Below are 18,795 nucleotides of genomic sequence, written 5' to 3'. Positions count from 1 at the left end.
TACTATTCATTTCCCTCTGAGGCTTCACTTTCCACCCAGGGTATTCCGTGATGAGCCTTTTTCCCCTGCAGAAAAAGAAGTCAATTAAAAAAAAATAATCTGTGGAATCAAATGCAGTTCACATTTGAAAAAAGGGTTCTCTCCTTCTCTAAAAAAGTTCTTCCGTCAAGGGAGGAAATTAACTTTTGTCCCTGGTTTCTGATACCTGGTCCCTTTTCTTCTTGTTTGATTTACGACAGGAGAGATTTTGTGAGCCAGACTCCCAGCGTTACCAGACTGCTGCAGAGCCTGAGATGCCAAAGGATTGTGTCACAGTGCCACTTATTCTCCAGGTTATTAGAGAGAGGATGAATCAAGCCTCTACAGCAAGAAGTCCAATTCACTAGTTAATTACTTTTACTTACCTTTTAAGGAAATTCCTTTATTGAAATTGCTGTAGATTTTAAACTACCACTAAATGATAAACTCTAAAATATCACTATAATGGAATATTCTGCTTTTTGGTTATATCTTTTTTTTTTTTACTATGATGTTTAGTGTAATCAGATATATTAATTTTTATAAATAATCATATTTCTGTATAGCAAGGCCTATATATATATGTTAATAAACTAGGATTGACTAGGGCTAATAAGGGAACACAAAGAAATAGCTTGAAATTGAAAGATCCCTCTGCAATTAAACTCACACAACTTGATAAAATATTATGGTGTAGTTTTGTTAACTTTATTGTGCAAGTATAGTTTATCTTCCTATTTACTGATAATGTTGATATTAACACTAATACCTATAGACAACGTACACAATTTCTTCTAGATTTTTTATTCAAAGAAATCTTCAGACGATGTAATTTTCTACAGTGTAAAAGGTAATGACTTCTTAAATTAACAAAGGAAAGAATATATGTAATAATTGTACAACAATGTGAAATCCAGAATTTTAACAACAGAGTTACAAAATCATTGGCTATCCAGATGATACTGTAAAGGTTTAAATAATGCAAAATAAATCAATAAAGCCATTTCCTTGATTCTTTAAACAGATGTGATACATTAATCCATTAATATATTACTAACATATATTAGTCCATTAATATCTGTGATACAAGCAAATTCTGGTTCAGCGGCTGTAATATAAAATTCCATGGAAAAATAAACATTTTATTCAAAGATTAGAGCCCAGAAAGCTGCTTAAAGTCATAAACTGCCATCAAATCTCAGCATTAACACACTTATCACTTAAAATAACAGGTGCTGAAGTACGCTTAATTCAAATGCAGAAAACCACAAAGCAAGCAAGTGATTTTCATGCAAAAATTCTTATTGATTCTATTACTCATAGTCACAATCATAGTAATTATCATGTAATGTACATGGTTCTAAAAGGGAAAAGGAGCAAGAAGGGGGAATGATGCATTTAATTTTTAGGATATTGTTAATTATTCTGGCTATTGTGAAGCAGCTCAGAAGATATTGAGAGTAGAAATCAGCTTGGTTAAAGGTGCAAGTTATATTCTTAATCTAATCACCTCCTGTCGAGAGAAGTTTAATTAAAGTGATAATATTCTTTGATGATATTCTATGATTTGTGCCTCTCTGGGGAGTTATTATGAAGCCTCAGCACTGTAGTCAGCTATTGTTTACATTAATGGGTTAGAAACCACAAATGTTACTGCTCTGCAGATTACTCTGATAATGTAAATAGAATTTGGGGTTGACATTGCATAATATTCAAAGGACAGTAAGTAACAAAGCATATTTGATGAATAACATATTCATCAAAAATACAAAATTAACTGTATTGCATCCACGAAAGCATCGCACAGTTTATTTCACAATGCTATTTTAAGGTTAATTTAAGCCAGTCATTTTTTAAATAAAAACCTTTTATTTGGCTTTTACCAGGTTACAGAATGTTAACAATGATGTAATCCTCAAGGGCCTGTCATCTGTCCCTACGTTGAAAAAAACAAGGACGAACAAAAATATAAAACTTGACCTAAACATTGAAAATATTCACTGTTCGTGCAGACTAAAAAAACAGCACATGAAAGGTACCGACAATGGGAATGTCATTTGGCCTAACTAGCTCAAAATGGGAATAATATCATTTGTTTTCTAAAGGTCCCAGCTGTGAACGAGTTTTGTGAATGTTTGTGGAAACAGTAGCATTCATACTGAATATATTAGTGTATATAAACATAAATTTTAATTATATTACTGTATACTGCTCAAACTAAAGCAGAAAACTTTAGACTATTTCAAAACCTATTATTAAGTGAATAATATTATTATTATTTAGATACTATCAATATCTTAATTGAGAGACACATCCAGAGAGAGAAAATCTTATTAAATGCAAATTTACGAATGCTCAAGTCCTTTCAGCAACAAACAGACAAGAAAGAGGCCAGCTAGTGCTCAGTTATATCTTCTGGTACATTCAGACACATCCTGATGAAGACACTGTGAGATCCCATTAGGCATTGAACTACCTCCAGAGTGGTACCATCCCTGACCATGCTAATGACCTCTGACAGGTTCCGAAAACACCTACTGTAACACAATCTGAGTCACTGTTTACTGCTCCTACAACAACACCACAACTACAAATCCATATATGATATAAAAGTGACCAAGAAGGTAGGGAACTGGAACATTATATTATATATGAGTGCCTGTAAATCGCAACACCTGGTGACTTCAAATCATGCTGAGTTAGTTTCAGTAGCCTATCGGTTCATCCATGAGCAGTGACCTTACTTTACTGTACATGTTGACCAACTCATGCTGGCTATCTCATGTTACAGTAGCTCTGTAGTAATATTTCTATCATGTAATCCTTTAATTGTTTGGAGCACTCAACATATAACATATTTTATTTACTTACAGTATTAAGGACCAGTCTACCAATGAGGATGAGAGTAAATTATATTTCACAGAAATAGTTTTGAATATAATTGTTTCCTCTAATCTAAAAATGAACACATTTATAAAAAGTCTAAACCTGTCTAAAACCCTTGATCATATCATTTATTAGTAGGGGATAACAATAATGGTATAAGGAAAGAAGACGTTTGGTGCTCTCGGCACATAAAACAACAAAACCTTTCCAAATATGAAGGGTGACATTAAAAAAAAGTCATAATAACTACTCTACTTATGAAGACAAAAAGCAGTATCCTATGAAAGCATTATGTATCAATGTGCTTTTTTGTGGAATGTTGATATGTATTGTAATACTAATTAAACAGCATAATGACTTTTAATTTACCAAAATAGATTGTTTTATATATTATGAAGGTGTATAAAAAGTAAAATTGTACCATACATAGTGAAATAATGCTTATCCTCTGCCAACAACGAAAGATGAAATTTGACACATAAAAGAGAAAAGCAGCATGGACAACAGAAACTGTTAAAAATACCTTAATGTTATTACTAGAGGACAGATCTTTTGACACAGTAACATGCCCTGAGTAACTCTGCATGTACTGCAGGAATATTGCAACAGCCTATGAACTCCAGTTTGCCTGGGCTCAATCAGAACAGCTCAAGATTTCTCCAAGCAAAAAATACTGATTGTCTACTGCAGCCAAACCTTCATTAAGCTGTAGGCTGTAGCTGTAGGCTTAAGTCCTAACAGCCTCATGGCCTTTTCACATGTACCATCTCTAATTTAGGATCTATAAATTGTGTATGTAGCCAAACAGAAACATAAATACAAATCTTCTTCATTTTCTTGTTTAGGGAACTTTAAAACACTTGTGTCTTAAATGACGTATTTTGTATAGAGTGACTATGTTCAAGATAAAATGTTTTGCTTATGACAAACATAATCTCAATCTTTCCTATTAACCTACTGTACAGCAATGGATAGTTTCTGAAATATACCAAGAGGGCATGTAACTGAAATTACATTAAGGGTATAGATCACAAATGTTCCATGTATGTTTCTATGAACAATTGCTTTATATATATAAAAAACAGGACAGTAATAGATAATAATTTATTGCAATGTGCAAATATGGTATAAAATCAGAAATAATGAGTGAAGATTAATAAATACATCAAAAACATCAATATAAAAAGAGCCAAATACCCTAGATTGTCTTCCTTCTTTTCATTTAGACAGTGCAATCAGCTTCCATTAATAACAATAATGCTGCCACAAAAAGACAAGGTTCATGTATGAAATGTATTAAATGTTTGCACAAAAACAAGACCTTCTTGGCATCTGTGCCTCATGTATGATTTAGTACAAAATCAGGGGAGAAAGAGGGGGTATTGTCTCTTTAAATACTGCAGTTTTCCATCTGGACTGAGTAGCCTTTGTACTAATGCGGCTGAAGATACTGTGATCATGAACAGGTAATCTCAGGATTAGAATAGCACTCCAACTATGATGACTGAACAGTGAACAGCGATGATGTCCAATGAGTAGAACAAACTGCCACTTCAACGTCATGTGACCTCAGCGAAGGCGATGTGATTCTGAAGGACAAAGAAACAACATTAGACAGGCATTAATTGAAATTGAATCTAAATTTAGTTGAATTGTTTACCTGGCACACCCACATATAAGAACCAAAATATACATGTAATATACATTATGTTTTAGACAAATCAAATCTTTTGTATTTTCTCTTCCACTACTGCCATATACAGCATGTAATATAATGTGTATACATACATATACAGCACATTGAAAAATAAAACACAGGTAATTTTATGATGTAGTAGGGAAATTCACAGTGATGGTTTTTGACATTCTGTTATAAAACAGATGTAGTTAACTCAGCTGAGGAAATTAATTTTTCATGTTTTCTGCATGATATTCATTTTGCATAAGTCGCTGTTCCCATTGAGTTGAACAGAAAAAAATGTCCTTTCTTTGTACTCAAATACCACTGTCTTGAAGATAGACTCTTATTAGTCACAGTCACAAGAGTAATTTATCAGTAAGTCTGAACAGACTATTAAGTGTGCTGTTAAAATTTAATGTTTGCATCATTGCAGTTAAGGTGATATAATATTCCCAAATGCAGTTGTCTGAAAAACACTATTTGCCTTTATTCTGTGCATGTTAGTTTTATAAGTGGTCATAAAGCAGGCAAAAAGCACAGTGTGTGGATTTGCACCTTTGATCTTGAGCAGCCAAACCTGCCACTGATAGACTGGTGGTACTGTTGTCTTGGTAGAGCCATCATAGCAAAAGGAAGCAGTGATGCATTGCAGGCAGAAATATCTTTGCTACCTTGATAATCTTGTTCAACTGCCATATAACCCTTGTCTGCCTCCCATATCTGAAACCAAATGAGGCCCCTGTGAGATGCAAATCAAGCATTTATGAAAAGAAGCTGAATCCACCCTGTAAAGATGAACATTTTGAAACAAGAAACAAAAGCTATTAATTTCAGGGAACATTTCAAGATTCTGAGGTCCTTCTGATCACTGAATATTTATACCATCAAATGTACAAAGAGTTTTTTACTAATATAGATATATTAGGAAATCAAACTGTACAGTAGTTTAATGTTATGAATAGTACACTTCCAAAAGCAGTCCTTTTTGAATACCTCCTCCTTCAGGTACATTTTAATTTTGACAACAGCAATTTTGCACAACAATTTATCTGTAATGTAATGTCATTTCTGCAATTGTCGAAAAACCTTCAAAAATAAAGATCACTGGGTTAGCAAGGTCTTTTATATTCCTTCACTGATTTTTGGTTAACCTTCCATTTTATACAATAAAATAAACCAATTTTGCCCATGTCTATCATGTGAATTAACTAATTAATTAACATACTGCTTTGAAGTTGAATGGCTGTTCAATTTCAACATGCGCTTCAATATTACTTTACATCTTATGTGGTTATGATTAAGATGAGAATGTAAAGTCCCTGAATGTTCCAAGCATCTGTTTTACAGTAGTTTATGCACTTTTTTCTTTTCTGACATCCATTTTCAGGAATTCCTATTTGACAAAAGCTATGATGTCAGAGTGATTGTAATTTCACATTAATCATACTTTATATGACAGTTCTAGTTTTGCAAACAAATATAGAGCTATGTTTTACTTTCCACAACCAAAGGTATTAAGAGAGTCACTACAGCTCAACAAAGAATTTCATTTTTTGTGTGTGTTGACAGTACTGAATACTAAAGGCTAGTTAATGTACTAACAAATATTTCTACATTAGTGTTCTTTATGTAAACATTTGTAGAAAAGTTTGTGAATAAGATTAATCTCTTCCAGTATTCTGGTTAAGGCAGAGCTGATCGTGTGATGGTACAAATATTGCCATTATACAGTGTCAAATAATTAATTCATAAAATGTATCATGTAATATAATAATTTAAGGAAAAATGTGGCACACTTAACTGGAATCATACTGTGCCAAAGCCCATATGTTTATTTAGATAAATAACAATATTACTTTTATACCTGCCACTTAATATAACATGTACTGTACACACATAATTGTGCACATACATTCTTTTATATGTTCAACACTTGTAATGTAAATATTTATATCATTTTGAAATTGCATTACACAACACACATTATTTAAAATGATTTATTTTGCATAAACATGAGTGAAAAATAAAAGTCCTGGATGGTTATGTATGTACTTGCATGTGATCTTGTTTTGTAAGAATGTCTGCAGTATTCTGTATAGAAAACATTATTTATCCACTTAGTGATCTGCGGCATTTTGAAAACCAAATTGTCTAAAAGCCTTTTTTGAAACCAGAAAACAACAGATGAGAGGAACATGGGCTTGTATCATTCTGATGAATTGCATGCTCTCAAACACGTTATCCTTAATCAAAAACGTTTCCCTTAATGCATCTAACTGAACTGATGATCTATCAGTTTGCTAACACACTTGAAACACAAACACTATATATGTTTTATATAGAGAGAGAAAATCAAACCACTCAGGGGGGATTTTCTTTTATCTTTTTTAGTTACCTCAAGAACAAACAAGTTTTTAATCTATAAGCCACTTTTGCCCTGAATGAGGCTCATTGTTGACTTCACTAAAATTTTTATCTTTATTTCAACTGCTAGCTTTAAGTACTGTATTGCTAGGGATGATGATGGACACATATTTTAAAAGGACAGCTGCCAAAGGAATCATGTCAAAACAGACAGAAAAGAATAAAGCAAATAAAGTTTTTCATAAATTCATAAAATCGTACTTGTGAAATTGCCATGGATACACTGTATGTTAATATGTAAGTGGGAAAGTGAGGTGAATTTTTGTATAGGTTTTCAAACATACATCAGTTGGGGACCTGTCTTATTTTCAGCACAATCCAATTGCAGACAAAACCACAAATGTTTTGTCTCTTTGTTTATATATGAGAGTACTAAAAAAGATAACAGAATCACTTTTGTGATTTAAAAGTTCATGCTTGAAGTTTATGCCAGATCTCAAATGGAATGAGAACAGATGAAATACAAGTATGTGTTTTAGGTCATACTTGTACCAAAAATGCAAATCCAAGAACTTATTTGCCACCACAGCAACTCAGGGTATGTTAAGGATATTATATTTAGAGACATTAGTTCAAATTCTTAAAAAGGTGAATCAGTCTCATACGACAAAAAATGTAGCCTGAGTTGTGATGTCACTGGGTAACAAAAACATGTTTCTGTCAATGTGATGACTTAGTATCCTGTACTCGACCAGCATCAATGTATTGCCCTAGGCTATGCTCATACTGAATTCAGATGAAGCAGCAAAGTTGACCCCAAAATTTCACAATGAAAGAGAACGTGTAAAGTAAAAATGTATAAAACCGTTTTTCCATGCAGCTTTATTGTCTTGGAAAACATGAAATCAGGGTCTGATGAAAGTTTTTATATTTAGCTATTTTTTAAGGAAAGTACTGTGAAGTCCAGTATAAATGTCTATTCTAACGTTTATCAAAGCAGTGATGCTTTGGCAGTTGTCTATGTATGACAATAGGATGCATTCTTCTGTTAAATATACGTAAAAGTATTAATAAAAAAGCAAGCAAACAAAATTTCAGTCATGACTGCCAGTAGCTCTGGATATTATTAAAATGCTGCTATTTTAATAATTATTGGAATAGCTAAAGCATATGGGGTTTTGTTACCAAACTGGGTATCAGTAGTAAATCCATCCATGCCAGGTCAGTGGCACTGAACACCAGGCCAAATCAAATTCTTCTTTGCTCTTAACCTCCAAAGACTGGCAGTCGTAAGTTCTTCACACAGGTGCGCGTTGTTGCGCACATACGTTTATTGCCTTGTGTGATGAAGATGTTCGAACCGGTTAATTCCTGTGATCCAGGTAAAGAACCTTATGAGACGAGCTTTAAGAGAGTTCGACTGAAGTACTTCTTCTCCAGTATTTCCAATCCCACAGGGCTGTGAAACCTGAAGCATGTATTGTATTAAAAAGCAAAAAATACATAAAGTTTCATATAAAATAATGTTTATACTTCTGTTAATGGCTAACTTCATTCCAGCTTTATTACTTGATTAATTAATTTGAAAATTCCTTTCTTCGTAAAAGTTTAAATGATGCTGCCCATTTGTCAACAGAAATCCAGAGGCTGGTTTAAAAGGTTTTTAATACAACACATCTCAAATATTTCCTGTATTCAAAATAACATTCCATCAACATTCTTTGGCACAGAACAATGTGACACACATCTAATTGAAGTGCAAAATGTCTAACAATTCACTATGCAAAGTTCTAGCAGACGCGTTAAATCCATGACTCATCTCCGTAGAAAGTACATGTATGATTATATTGACATCAAATGTGATTTTCCTTTGTACAACAAAACCCCAAAATACCGTCCCATTTTGCTGCTGAATGCTCATATTAAAATTGTTGTGGAAAGTATTGCAGTTTGGATGAAACACTGTTTACCTGTGAAGCTGTGTATTTCTCCAAAGGACTCTCTACTCTTGGAAGGTTGATCATAGGCATGTTAGTCAAGTTGTCAGTTTGGGGTTTTTCACTCAGCAAGGTCTTCCCTTTAAAGTTATGGACCACACAAACCACCTTTAATAATGGAAAAAAGGAAGTACAAAAGAATAAAAGAAAACATTTCAATTGTGATTCATTTTTACAAAAGAATCATAATCCAGTATGGCGTAAACAATAAATATCACCATATTCCCTGTCATTTATTTAAGGACTTCCTGTTCTACAGTAGTATGTGCTCTAACTTATCTTTTCTTATGCTTAAAATTGCCATAGCAACTAACCACCCTGATAAATACAGCTTCTGAAAAGGCTTTTTGAAGCAGGCATAAATGTAACATTAAATGGTGGAGAATGAAACATTTCCATAAGAGAAAATTGACAGGAAATTAGTAACACGAATAACCTTATCTTCTTTTAACATTAGTGGTTTCTTTATGTTACTTCATTTCACTAAATGGAGCACAACACTGATGGAATAATAAATGCAAGAAGTATGAATTGAAAATAACAACATGTTCAAATGGATTTACCCTATTGTTTATATAAACAGAAATCAGCTAATTGGTTTGCTTCAATTTTTCAAAGACAAAGTAATATTTAGAAACTATAAAAATGATGATGAGTAGTAGTACGGCTATTTTAAGCTATTATAACCACTTGCTGTTAATATGCAATTGTTATACAGTAGTATGCAATTTGTGTTCTGAATACTAAAGGTATTGATGTCTTCTAGATATCAAAGCATTCTTAGAAAATAAGACACCATCATCAAAGTTGTTTAAAACTGGCTTGGTTCCGTATCTCTGTATGTATGTTTCAATAAAATCATTTATACAAGTAATACCATATCACTAATTTTACATTTGAATAAAGGCGGGCATTCTTTACACCATTGTTTTACTATTTTTTGTCTTTGACACATTCAGTATTTTCCAAAATGTAACATTTTAAATTGTTCGAATATCAAATAACTATAAAAAAGTAGCATGTGAGGTAACTTTGTGAGAGCCATCTGTTAATAGGAAAAGCCTGTAGAATCAGGCACACCTAATCTGAATGAGTAATTAGTCTGATTGAAATTCCACATGAGGGAGAGGAGCTGTCAGGATAGGCTCTGCATGGAATTATCCACACCTTCACGTTAATTGAGAGGCTTATAAGAATAGCTAGATGGCTGAGTGTGAGAGAAGTCTAGATGACATACATGAGGAGTCCAAGTCCAAGTCCAAGTCCAAGTCCAAGTCCAAGTCCAAGTCCAAGTCCAAGTCCAAGTCCAAGTCCAAGTCCAAGTCCAAGTCCAAGTCCAAGTCCAAGTCCAAGTCCAAGTCCAAGTCCAAGTCCAAGTCCAGGGATGGAAGTGTTAATTTACAGAGCGTTGTCCCTGGCCAAATAGGATAGTTAATAATGAATTTCCGTGCTGTTAGTGAAGACCTAGTGCTTGATGAAGAGTCAGCGTAAGCTGAATTGTTTTTATACCTATTGTGACTGGGTGACATGGAGTGATCCTGAGTGTTCTAGTACCTGCTTCTTAAAGAGTAGTGACACAGGGACTTGAATTCCAGAATTGGAAAACCTGGAATTAATTAGGTTGAAAACTCTAGTACTTAGTGATTAGATGAAAAGATCTAAGTAGTACTGTATGTAATGTCAGAGTAAAGTTTAATATGAAGAGCAGCCAAGAAAGAGGATTGTAAAATCTTTGAGAAGGGTATACCCTGAAAGAAGTAGGATCCTGGAGGGGGTCAGAAAGAAACTTATAAAATGCAAAAATCTAAGGAGACATACTGATTGAAGTGGACTTTAGAGCAGTGGGTGTGTGTGCTAACAGATGTGCCTTTCCTACCACCCAAATCCATTTCTATTTTTTTTAACCTGGGTACAGACAAGCAGTTCAATGATAATTGAATATTAAAAGTACTGTCAAAGCATTTTCTTTGTTTTTAATGCCTTATGAATAGACCTGCTTATGTTGTGTATATCCTGTAAGCACTACACTATATGTATGTATTTTTTATATAGTGTATATAGCGATCTGAAACAAAGGAAGTCTAGAGAAATAAGGGGATATATTTAGGTTCACATAAATAGCATTTATATTAGGGTTTAAAATCCTGTTTTCTATATGACTAAGAAAACTCACTTCAGCCTTCAGGCACAGAAGTTCAAAGTGGTACCTTAATAAAATACCATTTAAATATCCTTCACAATCAATTAGACTGTGTTTGACATAATCATGGCCAATATTTAATCAGTGTGAAAAGAGAAATGTCTAATGCATGATTACCCTGGAGTCATATAAGAAGTGAGAGACCAAGTAGTATTCTTTTATAAAATGCCTATCCCTTGAAGTATTGTACCACTGATTCCTGTTGACTGCTTTTATGTGCCTCCCAAGATAGAAGAGCTCAAGCCCTGTCAGGATGGGTTCTGGTTTAATCTTATCTGATGCTGTCTCCTTTTAGCATTTAACAGATTTTTGGAATAAGAAGTTGATAAGTATCATGTGTTTCATCTCTGTGTACGATTCTACAATGTACATGCAGTAGAGATGGGATTCTGATTTTAAAGATCAACTCAGAGAGTGAATATATAATCTGTTTAATAGCGTATTTTGCATTGTGATGCCAGTGCGTAATTATCTACAATATGTTCTTCCAAAATGCCAAAGTGATTTAACTGTAATGTGCGTTTTTACCACAAATAGACAGGAATTTTGGTAAAACAGACTATGACACATGGCACAAACCAAAAGCCTAAAGAGTGCATTATTCCCATCTGAGGTCATGTGGATAGTTTGCTATCTCCTTTGACTCTGTTTCGTCTTACAGTACTAAGACTTCAGAAGACTCTAGGCAGACAGACCTGTTTTTTCACCCCTCCTGAACCAACACAATGGAACATGCAATCTTACCAGAAAAGCTGCTATCGCCACTCCTATAATAAATCCTGCAATGACATCTGACCAATGGTTTCGGTATTCTGCTACCCGATTTATTCCAGTAAGAAATGCCAAGCACATCAGCCCCAGAGACAGCACAGGCTTCGCTAATCTCGATCCTCTGGCTTTTACTGTGCTGGTGATGTACATCTAGGAAATAAAAACGAAGTTGTTTTTCAAGATGCTGCAGTGATAAAAGCCAAGCAACTGGATTAATCCCATTGATTGGTTTTTCAAAGTTCTTTAAAACATGCACTTCCAGCCACATACAGTACAAAAAATAGCATTTTCTTTCAGTTCTTAAAATTTTTCACTAGGAATAACAACACTCAAGAATCACAGTAAGTGTTGAGTGAAAATTTGGCTTAACCCGCTAGGCTGAGAGCTGACCTTCTGCCCAGAGGATGAGGAGGCTGGAACCCCCATGAGGAGTGAGGAGTGACCAAGGGGCAGCTGCAAAGGTGGAGGTGGGATGCAGAAAGACAAATGTGAGGGAGAGAAGTATAGTATTTATAGAGTTTTAGGACAGGAAATGACATCTGGAGTGATAGCTAATTACTGACAGCCAAGTCTGATTGAACCTGGTTCTTGTCATCCCTGCCAAACTTTCGTTACAAACTCTACTAGGTTACTATCCCATTGAGAACTCGGGCTGTAAAAAGAAATATAGGCAGGCTTCCTTAAAAACATATTTAAAAGTGTGGTCTGAGGAAAACCAGGCAACTAAGAGTGTATGTATGAATCACTAAGCTTAATAAATAACTTGAGCTAAACATGGATATTTAAATGTCATGCTTCCAGTATAAATCATCTCAGAAAAGTACAGGATAACGTATTTTAACTATTTGACATTTGTAGAAAACTATACATAATGAAAGTAACACAGATCAGGTGTAGTGAAGATAATGATCACAATCTAGTGTATTCAAGAAAGTTATCAAGTAGATAACTCTACCAGAAGAAACACAGACCATTATTTTTGTGCATGTATACTTTGCCATACACAATATAAATGTATTTCTTGAAGATGAAGATAAAAATGTAATGAAATAATGGAAGGGCATTCATTGCTTTAGCCCGAGGGGAGTTGTGTACAGTACCTCTAGAATAAAAGCACTTTCATTCAATCCACAGATTAAAAGAGACAAAGCTGTTTTGTACTCAGTCAAATTATGTTTCCTCGACGTAAACACAAAAATTCATATCTAAACAGAAGGAACATTAGAAACATCATAAACACATTCTGCTGTTGTCCTTGAAAGAGAAACAAAACCTTAATGTATTTTCATATCTTGACCATGTGTTAAATTAGAAAAGAGTGTACTGAAACTGCTTGTGTTTTTTTCAAGAAAAAACCCATATTCCAACCCTAATGACATGTCTTTTTATTTATGTCTTTTATATATAAAGTAAAGTAGCAGCCAACTGTATGTAAGACAAATGCTGAGATTCAACATTAAGATGTAAATTAAGCATTGCAGGATGACATTTACTGTATATTGGTCTCCAGATACAGTATGTGTAAGTCTCAAACTCTATAATAAATACTGTCTCACTTATTTACAAAGACAACTGAATTCTCCTTTCTGCAATATATACTGTAAGCAACAATTTGAAATCCTTCCTACACTGTCTGCAACCATATACTTCACACAAATATCATAATACACATACTGTACATGTACAGAGAATTTTCATCCTTCATCCAGCTTTAAATCTGACTGACTCCAGCCACTCTCATAGAATAAAAGGAAACTCTATTTTAACCAGCGAAAGGAGGGAATTCTTCTCATTGAGCAGCCCAGCTGCAACACCAGCAGATCCAGTGCCTGCTCCAGGAGGTGCTCAGAAGAGCAGCTGGTGCCAGCTGTAAGCTAAACAGGGAAAGCTAATAAAAAAGAAATGAACTCCCCAGAGCAGTGATGTCTATAAACCACCAGGGAAGGGCAGCAAACATAGGAGTGATATAAGATGAGTTCTATGTACAGTATTAGCAAGTTGTTCTTATTCTTTAAATTTTGGTTTCAGGTTATTTCTTGTGGGGAAAGAAATCTGTCAACATTCTGCCATCATTACACCCTTTGATGTAATGTTAATTCTCTTCAAAGGAAGGTTGTTTTCTTAGTGATACAAGAGAGTCATTTATGAAGGAGGTCTTTTGAAAGAGATTTATTCAGAACTGTCTCAACTCTCACATAGCAAGAACACATTATTTACATGATGTTAGTAAGCTCACTTTCTGAGCTTGTTTTCTACACTCACAAAGTTTGATCTTTACTAGTAAGTAAATTATTCACTTGTTTAGCCTTAAAATAAGGCCTTCTGTTTCTCCCATGAGGAACAAAATACAACACACTGTAGAAACTAAAGCATTGGCAGGTGATTATGATGTAACTGGAATCAATCTAAGTTTATTTTTGTTTTCCACAAATGGAAATTAAGAGGATGTACTTAGACGTTTTTTAACAATAAGGGTTTTGGGATTGTGGAACAAACTATCCAGCCGTACATAGATGGAAGTGATCCTCCTATCAATTAACTACAAGCAACCAAATAAATTAGATGGTGTGGATGGCCCCTCTCATTTGTAATATTTTTCCATTTGAATAACAGTGGCAGTTTTTTTAGAGTACACTAAATAATTTCTCTCTCATGCCATGCATTTCCTAAATTTCCCATATTTTCCCACATTTTTTCCACACGTCTTGACGTTTTCATGTCCAGCTTTTGCCACTGGCTTCATTTACTTGAATTGTGGCATGCTAGACAGCAATATGTTTTTAAGAAGATGCAAATGGATCATTTGCGATTGTAGAATTTGTAGAGGGCATATTACTAATATAATTTCAGATTTGCGTCTTTCAATTTGGCATCAAGTAATGAATATAGGTTCATTTCATAGAATAAAATATTCCATTTATTATAGAGACAGACATTTTTTATTACAGCAAGGCTGGTGTGTGGAATGAATAGAGAAGTTTGTGACTGTTCCCAAGAATATGATTTCAATAACAGTACTGTATGTCCAAAGAGAAAGCTGGATTTTAAAGATAGAGAAATCTTTGTTGTAATCAAGTTCTAAAACAAATTTATCTTTAATTCCCTTCTTTCAATAGAGTGAATCTAATCAACCAAAACGATGAACATAGACAGACTTTCTTGTTTGGAAACCATTGCAATTTTTATTTCTCTACTATCACAGACAAAAGTATAGACATGTGCACTTACCGAAGAGTGCTATTTCCATCACTTTCACAGGTAATTAGTAATTAGGTAACTCTATTTAGCAGATACAAAATAACCCAGCTTTGTACTGGGGTTTTAATAATTATTTGGAAATTAGATTTTTTAAAATAATAAATTTATTTAACTTATAATATTTGATGCTACATAGATATAAGCAACAGGAAAAAGATTCTTCACAATTACAAAAAAATCTTTTAGCTTTAGCAGTGTTATTAGTGTCCCACCAAAACTTTAGAATTCAAGGCCGCTGCATTTTGGAATATGTTAATGCTTTTATAATGTACATGTCATGAATAGCAATAAACAAACATTTTAAACAATTAAACGGCTTTTTTATAGCTGGTGATAAACCAATGTATTTTGAAATCTGCTTTTTGATTTCCAGAATTAAGAATAACAGCTTCTATCCTGGATAAAACCAGTGGAAAACAATATAACATCTGACCTACTTAATCTGTTCAGATGTTAAGGGTAAATAGTGCATGCAAATATTGCCTGTTGGGCAGAAAGTCTTAGTCAAAAGGCCCTGTGTGCTAGATGTCACAGATGAAGCCAATGCAGAGGCTAAAAATCATATTACTAATAATAATCCCCACTGAGTTACTAATTATTTTATCTTGAAACGAAAGAATTTCATTGTCATCTATTCTACACCCTACGCACAATGATCTTTATTGAGTGATGTTCTTGTTAAGGAGCAAAAAAGACAGCACATTCCAACTAAGAAAATGAAAACTAAAGCACAAAAATGGCTTTAATCAATTTTTAAAGTGCCACTTCAAGCAATTCAATTCCTACGGCAGTGTATTTTAAAAGACAATTTTAACACTAGCTGTTACACATCACATCAGTTTTACCCATTTAGGAAAATTCGCAGTATTAGTGTTTTTTTTTTCTTCATTTTTTACTATTTGCCTTTAATCTAAAAATGGCTTTGGAGTGGGATATATTTTTGGAAATGTGATTATATATTTAAGACCTACTGTATATGCTAAGCAAATGTAGAGATATTTAAATATAATTACCAAGAACTATCCATAAATGGTTTTAAAATGTCTTTAAATGTACAGTATACCATGTACTTTATAAACACTATTTTTTAATTCTCATTTACTTATGGGAAATCTTAACCTCTGTATGCTAAGATGTAAAACACTATAAACACAATCAAGAACCAATGAGCCTTATGACAAAAGAAGAGCTGTATTTTTGGCTAACTGAGCATTAACAGAACCGGAATCATGTGTCCAACTTTTTCCTAATCATCCAGAGATCTTGGTATTGCTAAAGACCAATGCATTTCTTTATTTGAATATTTTAAAATAATTTTTGTATACGTGTTACATGTTACGTGTTACACGTGTTTCATGAGACCTTTAAATATATTAAAAGCTTCCTTCTAAACTCAATACAGTAGAAGGTAGGTATATTTTAACCTTCCTTCTATATAAAGTTATTTAACAGAATAGTTAGCAGTTGTCATTTCTAAATATACAGTACAAGGGCCATAGCAATTCATTATTATGGGTATTGTACCCACCACGTTCTTTAAGATTCTGTTTCTAAAGCTAATGAGTTTGAAGGTCTTTATATTACAAGTGTAAATGTTTTTTTGATGGAATGTTTATTAAATAGTCAGTTATGCCAACATACATTAAGCAAGAAATTATTTTAAAATGTCTACTGCCATAAATTGTGTGACTGACACAGGAATGATTAACCTGTTCAACATAGAAGGGTTTTAGCTTTGTTGTTTGTTGTTTAGATTTGTTTACACTGTATGAAATTCACTTACTGGGTTCCCAAAACACAGCTGAAAGAGAGATCCCTGTTACAACAGAGAACATGTAAAATACTGTAGGATGATTGCTTTGTGAATTGTGAATTCGAGATATAATCTCCCGTGCACCATTTACAGAATAACTAGATGGAGCCCTCAGTATGTAATCCAGTGTGGTATAGTCTAACGACAACCTCTCTTGCAAGTCAATAAAACCTTCAAAGAAGCAAACCTCAGATTTCAGGAACAGCCTGGTACAGTATGTGTAACCTTCATCAAAACTTTTTTTTTCAATTAAAAAATATTTTTTCCGTGTTGAAAGCATGGAGACGAGCATTAATAAATTCTTAAATCATAAAGCATCAAATACTGTCGAATTGAACACTTTTGAAACTCAAGATGAAAATGAAATGACTAGTATTAGACAGTAGATGCTAACAATGTGTACTTACAGCTAGGTAGAGGGCTGCATAAACACTGAGTGCTGCCTCTTTTGATGGGAATGTCTTTCTGGCTCTTAAGATGTCGTCTTCATTGCCTGTGCAGGCCTCCTGGTGACTGATGAACCGAATGGCCTGTTGACAGCCCAGAGCAGTGTAATTGGGTTTACAAACAGTGAGGAAATGTGGTGCAAGGTTCCCCGTCACAACCTGTCCAGCATTAACGAATATATCGGTGGCAAAAAGTCCAAATATATAGACACCTGCAAAGAAAGAAACGAGTTACTATATGACTCACTTTACTATATATTCACTGTAAATGGCTTTCCGATCTACCACATACCTCAACAGGTATTACAATTCTGATCATTCAAAATGTTATCCCAAATCCTCTACAAAAAGTGTACAACTAGCACAAAACAAACCAGTGAAAGAAACTTCATCTTACCCAAATAAAACCCAATCAATTTTTTACACAAAAACGCAAATGTGATAGTACATTATAAAATATTTTAAATATTTCTCATGTAGGAATTATATTTCCATGTATTAATATATGTTCATTCAATAATTAAATCAAGTTTGGATATTATACTGTAAATATGTTTTAACAAATAAATTCACATGTTGTCTGTCTAAGATATTTGCAGGAAGTAGAATGCCATGCACTTTTCAAAGTATGTTCAACACTGTTCCCTATGGCCACTAATTTGAAATTTTCTATGCTTAGTTTATTAAGTTGACAATAGAAATATTTAAAGGGATCATAGGCAAATGTACTTGACATCTGCTTCACTATCTTAAATATTTGATTCAGTTCATGATCCGTATCTGTATGTTCAATTTTTTGTCATTACAAAGTTTAAACCAAAGTCATGTGTCTGTTGGCGTGTTAAAACTCATAACAAGTTTTCAGCATAAATTAAATTGTTTTCATTTAAAAAGGAATAGATATGTTAACACTGGTAAAGGAAAGGAAGATGAACAAGAAACAAAGGGAGGATATCACTGACGACATAGAGTATCTATCACAAATCAGTTACAGATCCATAAGGTTGATTCACAGTTCATCTGCTCTTAAACAACAAATTATGAATTCCAGTTCAGTACATTTTAATTGGACAGAAACTCTTCTTGAATTATTTTTGTGCTTACAGAAACTTTCAGTGTCACATGATCTAGAGACACCATTTTGAAGCACAAGCAGTAAGGGTTCGATGTTGTCTTCCAACAGCAGGCATGTTGTGCCTTCATACAGTACAGTATGGAGTCCATTTAAAACAGCAATTACAATACATGAAAATAAATACCCTTTCGAAAGAAAGCACATTCTAACAGTGTCATTGCTGACAACAGAGGGGCACTGCTGTTTTAAAGTGAGTTTTGGATTAGTTGTATTTCTTGTCAAGTGA

General features: G+C 33.7%; 2 protein-coding genes across 8 annotated transcripts in view; one reads left to right on the top strand and one right to left on the bottom strand.

The window, feature by feature from the left end:
* The window catches only part of LOC148651950 (uncharacterized), a 56,031-nt gene that overhangs the window by 10,391 nt on the left and 26,845 nt on the right, over nt 1-18,795 (top strand). The window contains exon 4 of one of the 2 annotated variants that reach the window (XM_088598315.1): nt 240-1,039. The exons of the other annotated variant lie outside the window; for it this stretch is intronic. Coding sequence (XP_088454441.1) covers nt 240-386 — 147 coding nt within the window. The 3' untranslated portion in view covers nt 387-1,039. Of the gene's footprint in view, nt 1-239; nt 1,040-18,795 lie in introns of those variants that run through there. 2 annotated transcript variants of the gene reach the window in all.
* LOC148651949 (phospholipid phosphatase-related protein type 5-like) overlaps nt 807-18,795 on the bottom strand; it is a 64,343-nt gene continuing 46,354 nt past the window's right edge. For 2 of the 6 annotated variants that reach the window (XM_088598317.1, XM_088598320.1), the window contains 4 exons: nt 17,396-17,646; nt 11,891-12,067; nt 8,920-9,054; nt 807-5,305 (listed from right to left, as the gene is read on the bottom strand). In XM_088598317.1, coding sequence (XP_088454443.1) covers nt 5,102-5,305; nt 8,920-9,054; nt 11,891-12,067; nt 17,396-17,646 — 767 coding nt within the window. In that variant the 3' untranslated portion in view covers nt 807-5,101. Of the gene's footprint in view, nt 5,306-8,277; nt 8,418-8,597; nt 9,055-11,890; nt 12,068-17,395; nt 17,647-18,795 lie in introns of those variants that run through there. The other 4 variants (XM_088598319.1, XM_088598318.1, XM_088598323.1 and 1 more) reach the window with 4 other exon arrangements.

This window comes from Lepisosteus platostomus, chromosome 11 (genome assembly GCF_059453375.1).
Source record: "Lepisosteus platostomus isolate fLepPlt1 chromosome 11, fLepPlt1.hap1, whole genome shotgun sequence".
NCBI classification, from domain to species: Eukaryota; Metazoa; Chordata; class Actinopteri; order Semionotiformes; family Lepisosteidae; genus Lepisosteus; species Lepisosteus platostomus.
The sequence above is the reverse complement of the archived record's forward strand: the minus strand, read 5'-3'. Positions and strand labels throughout refer to the sequence as shown.